Source organism: Maniola jurtina, chromosome 20, assembly GCF_905333055.1.
Source record: "Maniola jurtina chromosome 20, ilManJurt1.1, whole genome shotgun sequence".
In the NCBI taxonomy this organism is placed as follows: domain Eukaryota; kingdom Metazoa; phylum Arthropoda; class Insecta; order Lepidoptera; family Nymphalidae; genus Maniola; species Maniola jurtina.
Window position 1 is genome coordinate 9,052,888 of NC_060048.1, and position 14,881 is coordinate 9,067,768.

Sequence of the window (14,881 nt, forward strand, 5' to 3'; positions counted from 1 at the left end):
ACATCAGTCAAGAAGAAGTCGAGAAGATGAATCATGGATAGGTAAAAGACAGAGTGATAGATGGACATATAAACAGACAGACAGCATTTATGAAATTAATATAGAATAAAATAAAATATATTTTTATTTGAGTAAACTTTAACTGAAATAATTTTACCGCTGAATTTAATTAATACGTATGAATTAGTATAAGTAGATTTTCATAATATTATGTAGAAATTAGGTGGCCTTTGCCTCGTGTCTAGTTAATAATAAAAGACGTAAAGTCCATGACCAAAGCTATGTTCAAAGCTACAAAAAATGCCCTTCACATCTAACTTCGATTTGAAAGCTGAACGACGAGCAAAGAAAACTGCATTCACACCTCTTTTCACGCATGGAAACACCGGGTTCGTTTAACCTCTTTCATACGAGATGCGGCCTAGCTACATCTTGACCCACTTGCTACAATGCTATGCCTGCCTGCTACAATTAAATACATAACGATTTTGTCGAATAACATAAAGACATATTACAGCAGACAACTGCAAGCGTGATGGACTAGGGCTTAAATGCTTCTCATTCTCAGAGATGATTCGGGATAAATAGTGGGCTATGAGTTAAGATATAAAATGCAAGATGCAGAAAATGCAATAGTTTCGAATCAGTGGTAGATTGTATTTGACGATTCAAAAGTACTTGTAAGAGTTATAAACTTTTACATGTGCTATAAGACCCACCTACCTACCAAATGTCGTGATTCAAGGTCAACGGGACCCCTACAGGTTTTCTTGACAGACACGACGCGACGGACGGACGGACGGACAGACAGACAGACAGAGAACAAAGTGATCCTATAAGGGTTCCGTTTTTCCTTTTGAGGTATGAAACCCTAAAATTAATCCAAATATTAACTGATAGGCACATTGATATTTTGAAGAAAAAATCGATTGACGGTTCTTGTTTCCAAGGATTATAATAATAATAACTTCTATAACAATTTTCACTAGCCCATGATATTAATATGAAACACTATAATGTTACCAGGGTTTGTTGCTTTGGGTAAGTTTAATGACCTAAATAAAGTGTAGGAAAGCATTAAACTGTCGTAAACTATGAAAGATAATGCCAACCGAGCAAGTTTGACGTCGATGCGAAATTTGAATTTCAGGCCATGGTTTCAGGTGTTCAGGGGAAAGGGACTTTAATAGCTATGGAATTTCTTATGGATAATCATTTATAATTAACTGAGGCATGCGACTTTGCTCGCGTAGATTTAGGCTTTTAAAAATCCCGTGGGAACTTTTTAATTTTTCGGTACAAAAAGTGGCCTATGTCGCCCCGCCCTACCATCACTAAGAAAGTATGTATGTATTTCTAAATTTTGAGAACGTGCTGAGTTTCCTCCATGTTTATTTTCATGTTTCACCGATTTCAACCATAAATGTCAAAGTAAATAAAGCTGAGTTTAAGTTGTTATTAAAAAGACTTATCTCCACACCACTCCCTGGGTGTGTATTGGCCCTAACAATCAACAAAACGCTTGCCTATTTTCGCAGAGAAAATGTTATCTTCCGACTTGTACTATCACACTAACAACGACATTAGGACACTTCCCATCCCCAAATCAATGAGCTGATATTTTTATGGAGGAGCAAACCTGATACATTCCGTGTCATTAAATGTTTCCAACTTAATGATGAAGATTTGGACCTAATAAACCGAAGTACCTACTTTATGAAATAAAAATTTCCTTTACTATTATTAGGTACATTATCGTAATACTTACGTCATAACATTAGGATAATACGTGACAGACAGCAAATGCTATTTCACGCGGAGCAACAACTTGCGACAAATGCTAATGCTAAATACTGATCAGGAATAAAAAATAAAATCAAAAACAGCACTAAAATCCGACTACTACCCGCGAACTGCTGATAGATAGCTATATGTAGATGTAAAAAAAAATTCTGTCGCTCCATGTATTTAAGCATTGTACTATATTTATATTTATGAACTCAGAATTATTCATTGTCTATCCCATTCGATACAATAGCAAAAAAAATGCTTTGAGCCCCTCATTTTCTTTGATGTAACATTCGTCAGGACGATTGACACGTCATTCAACGATATCGGCTCAGTAGTTTAGGCGCTACGGTAGAACACACATTAATATAAACCTACATACATACCTACATAGACTGCTAAAATCATAACTATCCTTTCCTTTTGGCTTTACCGTAGTCGGGTAAAAAGCAAAACCAGTGAAACTTTTTTATTTGTAGGTATATTGACTATTCTAGGAGCAACGGATTGACCTGATTTTTACATGAATGTAGTTTGAGACCTTGAGAGTGACATAGGTTATTTTTTAACCCGGAAAATCAAAGAGTTTCCACGGGATTTTTGTAAATCTGAATTCACGCGGACGAAGTCGAAGCTAGTTGTCAATATGGCTCAGTGGCTTGTCGCAATGTCATACTCTTACTAGGTCCATGGTTGCGCTATGTTGCTCTGACGTAAATTAAGCTTCATACCAGATCTAACGCTTATGATAACAGTCAGGTTAATATATTTTGCAAGCTAAACTCTAGTGATAAAACATCTCATTGGCCCAAGCCCCAAACACGTCCTCAATAAACTAAAGGGCGCGATTCCGACCCGCAATGCTTTATTTGTTGATACCTCACTAAACAGAAGTAGGCTTCTCCGGAAACTCGGGGGGAGACATTTGGCTTTACGCTATATTTTACCGGTTTTTTACTTGCGGCTTGTTTAAATGAACATAGATAGACTGAAACTAGTAAACCACATTTATTTAGCCAACGAACTCATTTCAATGTTTTTGGATATTATGATTTATTTAACTTTATTATTTGTTATACACTTAATACACCGCTACTGAGAATTTCTTGACAGAATAGCGGAATCATTTTTTTTTTGCCCAACTCGGGGCTCGAACCTGGGATTTACTGATACACATCTGAATAAAGTTGAACTAGATCAATGAGGCAGTTTATACAATGTGCCTCTTAATGGGATGAAATTAAAAATATTTATTCACGTAGGCCAACTTAACTTTGAGCTACGCCACTGCGACGCGCGACCCTGACGTACGACACTGGTGTACCTACTGCTTTGTATAGAAATATATGAAAAGCATTTGACAGTGAGCGACAGTGACGCGCGACACTGCATACAAGCCCTCGACACGTGTCTCGTATCGCCGTCGTGTATCTCAAAAGGTAGAATTTGAGCTAATTTCGTCAGTGTGCGTTAGTGTCTTTGCACTCGAAATCAATTTCTACCGTTATTTTTCTTTTATAAAATATCACCCTCTACCATCGTCTGTTCCGTAAGCAGATTCTACTGAGGACATCCGGAATAATAATTTATTTTAAACCCACCTCAATAAAGTTGATGACAATGATTTTATTAGTTACTAGCTGATGCCCGCGACTTCGTTCGCGTGGATGTAGTTTTTTAAAAATCCCGTGGGAACTCTTTGATTTTCCGGGATAAAAAGTAGCCTATGTGCTAATCCAGAGTATAATCTATCTCCATTCTAAATTTCAGCCCAATCCGTCCAGTAGTTTTAGCGTGAAGGAGTAATAAACATACACACACACACACACACATACAAACTTTCGCCTTTATAATATTAGTGTGAACTTAACTGCATTTCTATCAAATAAATTGCAGCATTTAGTAGCAACAGAGGAGCTAAGATTGCGACTACAATAATTCTAACTCGACAAGTTTGCACATAACGTCTAAACTTTGAACAATGTCGACCCAATTATGGTTTAAGGCTATCCTTGCCAACGATCCCCCGTCGATTTCCTACGTATGATATTATTGTTCTTATCTCTATCTGCCCTGGTTCGTGCATTCTCGGTTCCTAGATCGGTACATTTGTGATAACCAAATTTCAAATTGCTGTGATTGGCTGAATTTACCATGTTCTTGCTGCGACAGTGAGTTTGAGCCACTAGCGGAACAATGTTAGCCGGTCAGAAATGATTGCAATTAGTCAACCTGTTTGACGTCCGTGTTCTGTTTTCGATTACAAAAAAGAAAAAATTGTTGTTGCAATCATCAATTTTAGCAAATAGTGAAAGAGAGTCGGCCAATCAGAGGTCACAACTACCGTCACACTTTCTGTCACACTATGGCAGTAGGCATACCGAGTAATGAAAACAATTTTTCATTCTGTCTAGGTCGAAGTAGGGTTGCCACCTAGCTCTTTTTGATTTACAGGCTACCACCATCAAAAATACGGGGTTTAGATTTGAAGAAATTTGAAATTTTGAAGTATTTGAAGAATATATCTATAGGCGGTGTTTCTCTCTGAAATGCATGGAAAGCCTATTTAGATATTTCAGTTTATTTATAAGTTTTGTATTTTTTCTCTGTATGTTGCCGTATCTTGATTGGTGAACTGTGTTTGCAATGTGGTTTTAAATAAAAGATTTATTTATTTAAATAGCTTTTAAAAACTCTTAGTGTTGTAAAGCAAAATGTTATACATTTCATGCATACAATCTTCTCATTTCAACTTAAAATTACATTTAATTTGTAATTCCACCTTCACAGTATCAATACTATGGCCGTAGCCAGGAATTGATTGCGGGAGAGGTTTTATTAGGGCCGGAACTGAATCCTGTCATGAGGAAAAAAACATTCGCTCAACTTTATGGGCTAATTACCTGGTTAGTGGAATTTCGCCTTTCAATTTGACAGTGAGATAAAATACAACAATAAACAAGCGCGAGCGCAGTGAGCGTAAGTGTTTTTGGTTCAATACAGAAAAAATTAAAATGAAAGGGAAACGAGTGTAGCCATAGCAAGATTTTATTTTTAAAGCTTCCTATCCATACTAATATTACGAATACGACAGTATATCTATTTGCCTATCTATTTGTTAACCTTTCACGGCCCATCTTCTTTACCAAAATTTTGGTACTTACTATTCAGAGGTAACTTGCATCCCAGACATTTTTTTAGGCGGCTTTTTAGCCCGGAAAATCCCCCACGGAATTTTTAAAAATCTAAATTCATGCAAACGAAATTGCGGGGTTTACACCAAGTAATAGAAATTCAAAGCGCGAGTGAAGTGAGCGCGAAATGTTTGATATATTTCCAAAAAAAAATTGGTAAGCAAATGCAAGAAATAGTGTAAGTATTATTTTAGGCTTAGGTTTTTGACGGCTTCCCAGGCGCAGTCGCCATTTCGAAATTTCTGGTCTGGTGGGAGGCTTCGGTCATGGCTAGTTATATGGTTAGTATGGCCCTAACGGCCAAGAAATTAGACTGCATCATCACTTACCACTAGAAAAGATTAAAGTCACGGGCTAACTTGTATAAAAAAAGGCTTACATCCTCAAACCAAGCCCCGCCGCCTTGGCTACGACCATGATCAATATCGAGTGGGTTTCGGCTACGCAGTGCCGCAAAAGGGAAATATTCTTTCTACTGGACATAACGTCAGTGTTTGATTTCGCCAGCCAGCTCCTGCTGAATTTGTAAAAAACCGGCCAAGTGCGAGTCAGACCCACGCACCGAGGGTTCCGTATTCGGGTATTTTTTCCGACATTTTACTCGAGAAATCAAAAACTGTTATGCATTAAAAAAATATGCATAAAAATAAATAAAAATCTGTTTTAGAATGAACAGGTAAAGCCCTTTCATATGATAACCCACTTGATATATGTAGTTATCTTACTTTGAAAATTGAAAATACTAATATTTGTTCATGAACACATGACAGACGGATAGAAGGACAGATGGACAGACGGACAGACGGAAAGACTGATAGACTGACAGACAACGAAGTGATCCTATAAGAGTTCTTTTTTGCTTTTGAGTTACGGAACCCTAAAAATATTTAGTTTTATTTGCCCCGTATTTTATTTTCATAATTACAGGTTTCTGTATCCTGAAATACGGGGTAACCAGTAAAATACGGGGCCTCTGGCAACCCTATTCGGAAAACACTGTCACATTCAAGTTAATGTCAAATATTTTGTTTTCAATTACAGAAAGCTGCATCAATCATTATTACAATATTTTCTTTGTTGTGATTGGCTGAATTTTTGAGTTTCAGCCAATAAACAGACTGTTTGCCAATTAAACGTCATAACAATATAAATGCCAGAAAGTTTAACCAAATAAAACAAACTTAATGAGAACCTAGTGAGAATGCAAACGGCACACAATTTATAATACATATTATGTTAGTCGTATATAATAGATATTATAGTAGTCGTTCACTTTGGTAATAGTCAGATTGTCATCAGTAAAATTGATATTGGTCGATGTATCGTAAATTATTGTTTCGGTGACAAATATTTTTATTATCTATTTATCTTTGAACAGAATGGAATAGAATGAAATGGAATGGAATACAATGATAAATTTTTATTCCTGTAAACTTTTAGGTAAACTTCAAAGTGTTTTTGGATGGTCAGAAAAATTTACCACTGGTTCGGAATGCCGATCCTACGTTTTCTAGGGTTTCGTACCTCAAAATGAAAAACGGAACTCTTATAGGATCACTTTGTTGTCTATCTCTCTGTCTGTCGTGTGTGTCAAGAAAACCTCTAGGGTACTTCCCGTTGACTCAAAACCATGAAATTTGGCAGGTAACCTAACTGCGTAATTTTGGGTAGTTTTTTTAATCGATAAAGAAAGTTTGCGACATTGTTCAATAAAAAATTTGGATTCCAACTCCTCAACCCTGATGTTGCAGGGGACCTGACTACTAAAGCTAATGGGATTTAAAAAGTGTCGATTATTAATTGATATTGAAGGTATCTATACCAAGTAAACACTTTGTCGTTGACCTCAACCCTGATGCTGTAAGAAATTGCATTCCTAAATCCTGGTGATCCCTCGGGATTTGAAAAGGATCATCCGTTTAAATATTCTTACGTGATACAGAAACAAGTTGCATCCCGGGGACGGGCTATTACGGAGAGGCAACTTTTGTTCTGGGAAATGAAAGGATCGGGATTTTTAAAAACCTAAATCCACGCGAGCGAAGCTGCGGGCATTAGCTAGTTGTAAATATATTTAGAAGCTACTATAAGATAATAGATAAGGTACTTATTTCCTTATATTTTTATTGTATGGCAGCGCGCGGTTTTAAATTATAAATTGCACGTCCTGTCCTTTTCTGTAATACATTTTTTTCTCAATATCTACCGCTTTATCTCATAGCAAGAGTCCGTAAGACATAATACAGTGAAAATAAGCAAAATATACAATTTTTGCAGTTTCCACGTCAGTACTTGTCGAATTTTTCTAACAGTGTAAGCAGCAGAGCTGAGTTTACCATCAAGTGTTGATATGTGGGTGTTGCATAGAAGCTTTGCATCTAACATTATACCGAGAAACACGGGGTTCTCCTTTATTTTCAACATATGATTATTTATCAATGAATTTATGTCATTTAAGGTCCTGGTATTGGGCAGTGTGAATTCAACACACTAAGATTTCTTTGCATTTGGAAGTAAATTGTTAGCAATAAATCAGAGAGTGACCTGTGATATGGCATTACATATAGTATACATTGTCAAAAATTATAATATTAAAGCTGTGCGTATTGCGTGAGGAATAGGTTGCAAGAGAGTTGCAACTTGCAGGGTTTGATGCATGCGCTATTGCCAGCAAACATGAGACATATTTTTATCTACAGGCAACGTCTACGCATAACGGTAGGTAACGCATACGTCTAACGCAAGTTGAAATGTACCAGTGTATTTAGTTAGACCTATTATATCGACAAGTTTGGAGTTGGGTGCAGTCTAAATGTGGCCCGTGTGCTTAGACTGCCAGTTTCTGTCAGTTTCACGTGTCGTCCCCCGCACTTCACCACCCCGCTTGCACAAATCGAGACAGCACGAAATTTTCAAGATTTCTGGGTGTAATTTCTGGTTTTCGTAGTTCCCACATAATTATAACAATATAAAATATATAACGATAATTTTTTTACTACATAATATTCATTAAATTTTCTAGGTCTGTGGTTTTTCCAAATTTCATTAAATTGCTTCGTTGTCTAGAAAAACGAGCACAAAGTTGGGCCTTTTTTTAAAGAAAAATACAAATCTTTGAGCCCCTGTAATTTTAAAACTACATATTTTTAGAAAAATCTAAAACACCACAGACACAGATATTAGTTTCTAGACTATGTTTGCAAAATTTCATGGCCTTTGGTTGCTTAATATTCAAATGAAATGGGAACTACGATTGTATGGAGTAAGTGACGGAGAGAGCTCTGTTAATTGTTTATGTGCAGTTTCAGAAATTCTCAAGAGCTGTTAAGAGGAGTAAACCCTGCGCGCTCCCCAGCGATTTTCATTATCAGTGTGGTTATTTTTTATATAATTATTATCCATCAAACTCAATATAGATCCGTTCTAGAAACTTTCTGTATCAGTACTTTTCCAGATTTCTATAAAATTTCATAGGTTTGAACTCATTAAAGTTACGCGGCTCAAAAATTCACATATAGATAATATTCAGATCATAATAATTGTTTTAGGAATTAATTTAGGTTTTTAAAGATAACGTAGAAATTCATTGATTTTCCGCGACAAAAGGTAGCTTATGTTTGTCTCGGAAATGTTTTGTCAAAATCTGTTAACAGGTCGATGGGCGTGACAGACAGACACACTAGCATACATAACATTAATAGGGATTTAGAATTATTCGGTTACTAAAATCCTTTTATTTTAAACTAGAAATTCCAAAGTATAGGATAATTTAAGATACATAGCCCAGAACTTTTTGATCGCTATGCAATGAGATTCTTCAATCAAAAAGCTCTACAAAAATCATTGCTCCCTAGATTTTAATAAACATGAAGGTTTCCACAGTTAACTCATTAATTCGTTCATACAATCATCCAATTTGTCTCGTTAACATCCAGGGGATTTTCGAAACATATTGGCTTGATAATAATTAAAAGCCTCAATAGCTTAACGGTTAAAGTAGCTGACTGAAATCCGGAAAGTCGCCGGTTCAAACGGTTGCAGTATTGTCGTAACTACTCCTAGCACAAGCTTTACGCTTAGTTGGAGGCGAAAAGTCATGATTTGGCTAATATTCTATAATAATCTATAATAATATTCTATAATAATATTTAAAAAAAAAATTAGCTCAATTGGCTCAAGAGTTACGAGTATCTTATTCATAATACCACTTAGCTTTTTGTTTCGTGCAGCTGGGACAAACTTTAGAAATAATTTAGTAGAAAATTAAGAATACAACCATTTTTAGGGTTCCCTGCCTCAAAAGGAAAAATAAACCCTCATAGGGTCACTTCGTTGTATGTTTGTCGTGTCTGTCAAGACCCGGCAAGGGAATCAAAATCATGGGGTGCTTCCCGTTGACCTAGAATCATAAAATGTGGCAAGCACAAGTAAAGGAAAAAATCCGAAAACCGTGAATCTGTGGTTTCTTCAATAAGTAACAATAAAAAGTGTTTACGGCCAAATAAATCACGTCATAGATGGCGCTGTCAATCATTAGCCTGCAGTGTTTTACAGCTGTTGGGGCGAATTATTATACTGAATTGAGATTGTCATAGTTCTTCCTTGGGTTCGCAATAAACCTGCCTGCCTTTAGTACAAGCCGTGCATCTATTTTATAATCCTCGGTCCCTGAATGCACGGTGGGCTAGGTGTGGAGCCAAAATGTGTTATTTCTTGTACGATGGTACGGAACCCTTTGTGTGCAAGTCCTACTCGCGCATGACCGATTTTTTATAAATAATAAAGTAAGGAATGTTAAATGTTGGTGGTTCCATCCGTTTAAAACCGCATTGCAGATATTAAAGTACAGGCTTCATGGAATATCTGACTGTTCAGAATCTAATATTATTTACAGGTCTATTTAATATTCATTAAGTATACCCTACAATTGCTACGGCCAAGGCTAATTAATTTAGCTACCAAAAAATAAAAATGATATTTCTTCATTATTATGTCGAACCCTCTTTCAAAGGTAAGTACCTAAATTGGAATAACTGGTCAAATGCGTGTCATCATAGTGGTCGTCTAGCTGTAGGTAACCCAATTTTTTAACTTTTTATGAAATACTAGCTGATGTCCGTGACTTTGTTTCCGTGGATTAAGTTCTTAAAAACTCGTGGGAACTTATTCAATTTCCGGGATATTATTAATTAAGGTTTTTGAAGCAAAGTGAAAACCAGCGCTGAGCTATTAATGCTAGGCTATGCTGAGTTTGCGACCTATTGTTAATTGTTAGTTTTTAGTTTTACTTTTAAAAGAAAACATTGAAGCCTGTATGAATTGAATTGATTATTATAAAAAGTTGAAGCTTTTTCATTAGCGAAAAATTAGTTAAAGTTAAACAGGAGTTAGTTTTTTTTTTGTTCACTATATATAGGAAAGCGCTTGACCACAATCACACCTGATGGAAAGTGATGATGTGGTCTAAGATGGGACGCGTTTATGTAAAGGTTATGTTTAAGTTTATGGAATTCCATGATATACAAGGAACTGCAAGCTTAATTCGCTATAATCCGCCTAAACATCCGACAAATCTGTAGGTACAACGTGCAACATGTGATATGCACCACCCGGCCTCCCACTAATGAAGAAGTAGCAAAAGCAAGAAATACATATCACCAACATACAGCACCACACTTTTCTAGAACAATCAACGTAGATACGTTTTAGTGCGATACTGAAGCAACCTCAAGAGAGTAGACTTCATAATGCACAATTGCAAAGCACTTTGCAATGGGTGCACGACAGAAGATTTGTGGGGTGTTAGGTATGTGTTGGCAGAATGTATCGCTCGCTTTTGTAGTTAGAAGATGGGTGGTGCATATCGCATGCTGCACGTGTTCCTTACTATGCAGATTTGTATAGCGAATTCAGCTTTTAGTTCCTTGTATAATTTAACGTTATTATTCAAGAAAGACCGGCGCACAAATGCACTAAAGCATTAATCATTTTCCATCAGAGCTTTCAAATGGCCTTCGCCTCTTCGATTTTCGTACAGATTTCTGAATTAGAAATACCTCTTTACCTTTGAGCTTTCCAGGCTTTTATACCAAGCGATATTAGAAAGTCAAAAATGTAATAAAACTGACTGTAAGGGTTCTGTAGGTATTTTCGATTAGTTTACATTAAAGGTAGCTACAGAAAGTATGCAGAAGAAGATGCATCTTTCTATTTTAGGCGGCCATCTTATATACTCTTCCACACTTACATTAGGTACTAGCTGATACCCAAGACTTCGTTCGCATGGATCCAGGTTTTTGAAAATACCGCGGGAACTCATTGATTTTACGGGGGAAAAAAAAGATTCCGACGAACTGAAAACCTTTTTTGGAAGTCGGTTAAAAAGTAGCTTAAATGTGCTTACTCCGTCTTTCCAACTATCTCTATGCCAAAAACCAAGTCGATTGGTTGCTTACTTAGGGCGGGAAGGAAGAACAAAGAAACACACTTTTGCAATTATAATATTAGTATAGATATAACCCTAAAAATATTTTTCTAATATTTAAAAATTAACTTTGTGGAAGTGAGGGTGAAGAGATCTTTTGAATCGTCCAAATTGATCATCGAGAGTTCCTTACAATTATTTATCTTGTTTGAATCGACAAGAGCATTCGTAATTACATTTTGAAGAATATTTTTACTTTATGTAGGACTCTCTCTGAGCTAGTATTCCATGTATATTTCCATTCGTGATCTTGAGCCCACATCATTATCCAAGAATATCCTAATCAATAATGATTAAGATTTTTTGATAATGATGCGGTTTGTAACCAAATCCCTCCTTATCCAGCTCAGTTTACTCATTACGATTTCAACTCGCTAACTAAAATATCGTCAGATTTTAGTAATGACAAGTAATAACCGAAACATAAAATTTGGACCTGCCATTGACCTGCAAAGTGAGCTACCCATCCAATCATCGACTTGGATCAATCAATGTTGCTCAACCAGCACTACGAATGATCGGTGCTGTCACATAAATAAGTAAATGCCTAAAATACAAGTGTAAATTAAAAATTTATTACACCCCCGACAAGTGAAGGTTACAGTAACTAGAAAAGAGCTGATAACTTTCAAACGGATGAACGGATTTTCTTGGATTATAGCTAAGAACACTCTCGATCAAGCCACTTTTCAAACAAAAAAAAAACTAAATTAAAATCGGTTCATTAGTTTAGGAACTACGATGCCACACACAGATATACAGATACGCACGTCAAACTTACAACACCCCTCTTTTTGGGTCGGGGGTTAAAAAGAGAACCCAAAATTGGAAATAATGATACAACAACTGTCGCAAGAAAGTGCCAATGTTGGTCTGTCAATGAATATAGAAAAGACCTCAAATCTCATACTAATATTAAAAATCTGTCTGTCGGTCTGCTAGCTTTCCACCTCCGTCTAACCGATTTTGATGTTATTCTAGATACAGAGATAGATAAAGAGACAGGGGATGGATAAAGGCTACTTTACATCCCGAAAAGTCAAAGAATTCCTGCAAGATTTTTTAAAAACCTAAATCTACACAGACCAAGTCGCGGGATATTATCTGATTTTTCATTAATGCATCGAAAACTTATAGTCCGTAAAAAGTTGTACATGATCCTCATTTATGTGAGGTGTGAATTGTGAAACTGGAATATAGTATGCTAACTTTGACAAAGCCTAAACATTGTTCGGTTAAGTACTAAGTTAAACACAAGCTTATGCCAAGTTAGGGAAGACTAATAGGTGTGGCATTATTAGATATACTATGTTATGTAGGTACCTACTCATATTATGGCTTTTACTCTCTCACTTTTTTGTTCGATAAAGGGAAACTCTTTATTGACAAATAAATTGATTTGTATTTTAAGAAGAGTGACTCTCCAGCACGTTCTATACCAAACGAATAACTCAATGAAATTTTGTACCACCATTCTAGCACCTAGGGACCCCAACTTTTTAATTGGGAAACTTATAGTAACCCGTATGAATTCGAAAAAGGACTAATAACAAAACAACGGATAATACATTTCAGGAAATAGCGAAACTTTTCCTCGAAACTCTGGACTTGTTTAACTTAATACAATTGAATGCGAAAAGTAATTTTGTTTGTTGAAGGCGAAAATTATAATTACAGAGTTTGGTACTAATTTGCATTGTTTCCATAACATTTAGTGTTGGTACGGTAAAGAAGAAAGTAAAGTTTTTATATAACTAAATTTAATAATGTAGAATTCAACGGTGCGGTGCAAGCGCTTCTGTAATTAATCGTGATAATTTTTGTACAAATAGGAGTAGCTATTGTAACAGTTTATGCAGTGAATGATGCACTAAAACTGGAGAATATCCAATGATACTATATATTTATAGAATAGGTACCTTTGTAAAAAACTTTGTAAATAAAAAATTTGCATGGCGGCCATTTAGATATTCGACATCTTGGGTTTTTTATTTGTTGTTATATAGCGGCAATACAAATACATACTCTGTGAATATTTCAATGCCTATTACGGTTCATGAGACATAGATACCCTCTATAGATAGACAGACAGACTAACGGTAAGACGGACGAACATTGTAGGCTTAGTAATAGGGTCCCGCTGGCACCTTCGAGTATGGAACTCTAAAAAAGTGACGACAATGCTCTAATCAAAAATTTCTCTTGTTCCAGACTTTCTGTGTGGTGTCAAAACGGTTTCGCAAGAACTACATCCACCGGTTCACGGCGACCCGCTCGTTGTTCTGGTGGTCGCCCTGGTCGCCGGTGCGACGCGCGTGCGTCTACCTCTCCACCAACCAGTACTTCGACTACTTCGTCATGGCCACCATTCTGCTCAACTGTGTCTTCCTCGCCATGTCGGAGACGATCGAAGAGGCTGAGTGAGTATAGTCTTTGTAATCTAGGACTAGGAACTGCTCATCTTTACCTACTTATCAAATAGTATTTCGACTACTTCGTTATAGCTTCCATTCTGCTCAACTTTGTCTTCCTCGCCATTTTGGATATGACTAAAGAGGCTGAGTGAGCATAGTCCTAGTATATGTGTGTACTAATACAACTAATCAATAAGTACTTCGGCTACATACGTCATGGCCACCATACTGCTTAACTGCGCCTTCTGGATGTCATGTCGAAGATGATCGAAGAAGCTGAGTGATTATATTATATTCCTAGTAATCCACATTAATGCTAGCTTCCTTTTGGCTTTGCCACAGTCGGGTAAAAAATCGAGGACTATTCGATTTAGTTATAATCTAATCACAAACTTAGCCAAAGAATTTTACGAATGAAAGCTGTTTAATTCGTTCAAAATAATTCCAAAGGGCATTTCAAGATTGCACGCTCGCTCATGAACATCTAGTTTCAAATTACAACTTGCACCAGAATGCTCCAAGTTCCGACACTCTAACGCTGTCTCTCTAATTCCATTAAATTGCTTTATCTCGGTGCTAAGTGCAGTACTGCTTTTAGAATTGCATAGTCCGACATTTTAGTGAAATAGATATCTGTTTTACAAAACAGAAATAAATAAATAATTGTTTGTGATTAAAAATGTGGTTCATGATCTTACAGAACTGGATTATTTGTTTGAGCCAGGGAATTCGTTTTAAAGTCAAATAATATGTATATTTAAAGAAAGAGCACCAATTTGTCCGGAGAAAGATACCGCTATCATCATGTCCTCCGTGTTAGGTTAGATTTTATCGTATCCTTCGTTCCATTCAGCACACAGATCAACCCACCATCTTCTATGGCCACCAACCTCGCGATTAGATATAGGGGCCGAAACACTTTAGTTTCTACACGGCATCGTACTGGAACGCTAATTCGCTTAGCGGCGCGGCTTTGTCCTCCAGACCCAGACTCCAGACCC

The 14,881-nt window shown here is 36.5% G+C and overlaps 1 protein-coding gene across 7 annotated transcripts in view; it reads left to right on the plus strand.

Moving 5' to 3' along the window:
* Positions 1–14,881, plus strand: part of LOC123875385 (sodium channel protein 60E-like) — a 218,095-nt gene that overhangs the window by 129,366 nt on the left and 73,848 nt on the right. For all 7 annotated transcript variants that reach the window (XM_045921182.1, XM_045921183.1, XM_045921185.1 and 4 more), the window contains exon 3: positions 13,678–13,886. In XM_045921182.1, coding sequence (XP_045777138.1) covers positions 13,678–13,886 — 209 coding nt within the window. The remainder of the gene's footprint in view (positions 1–13,677; positions 13,887–14,881) is intronic.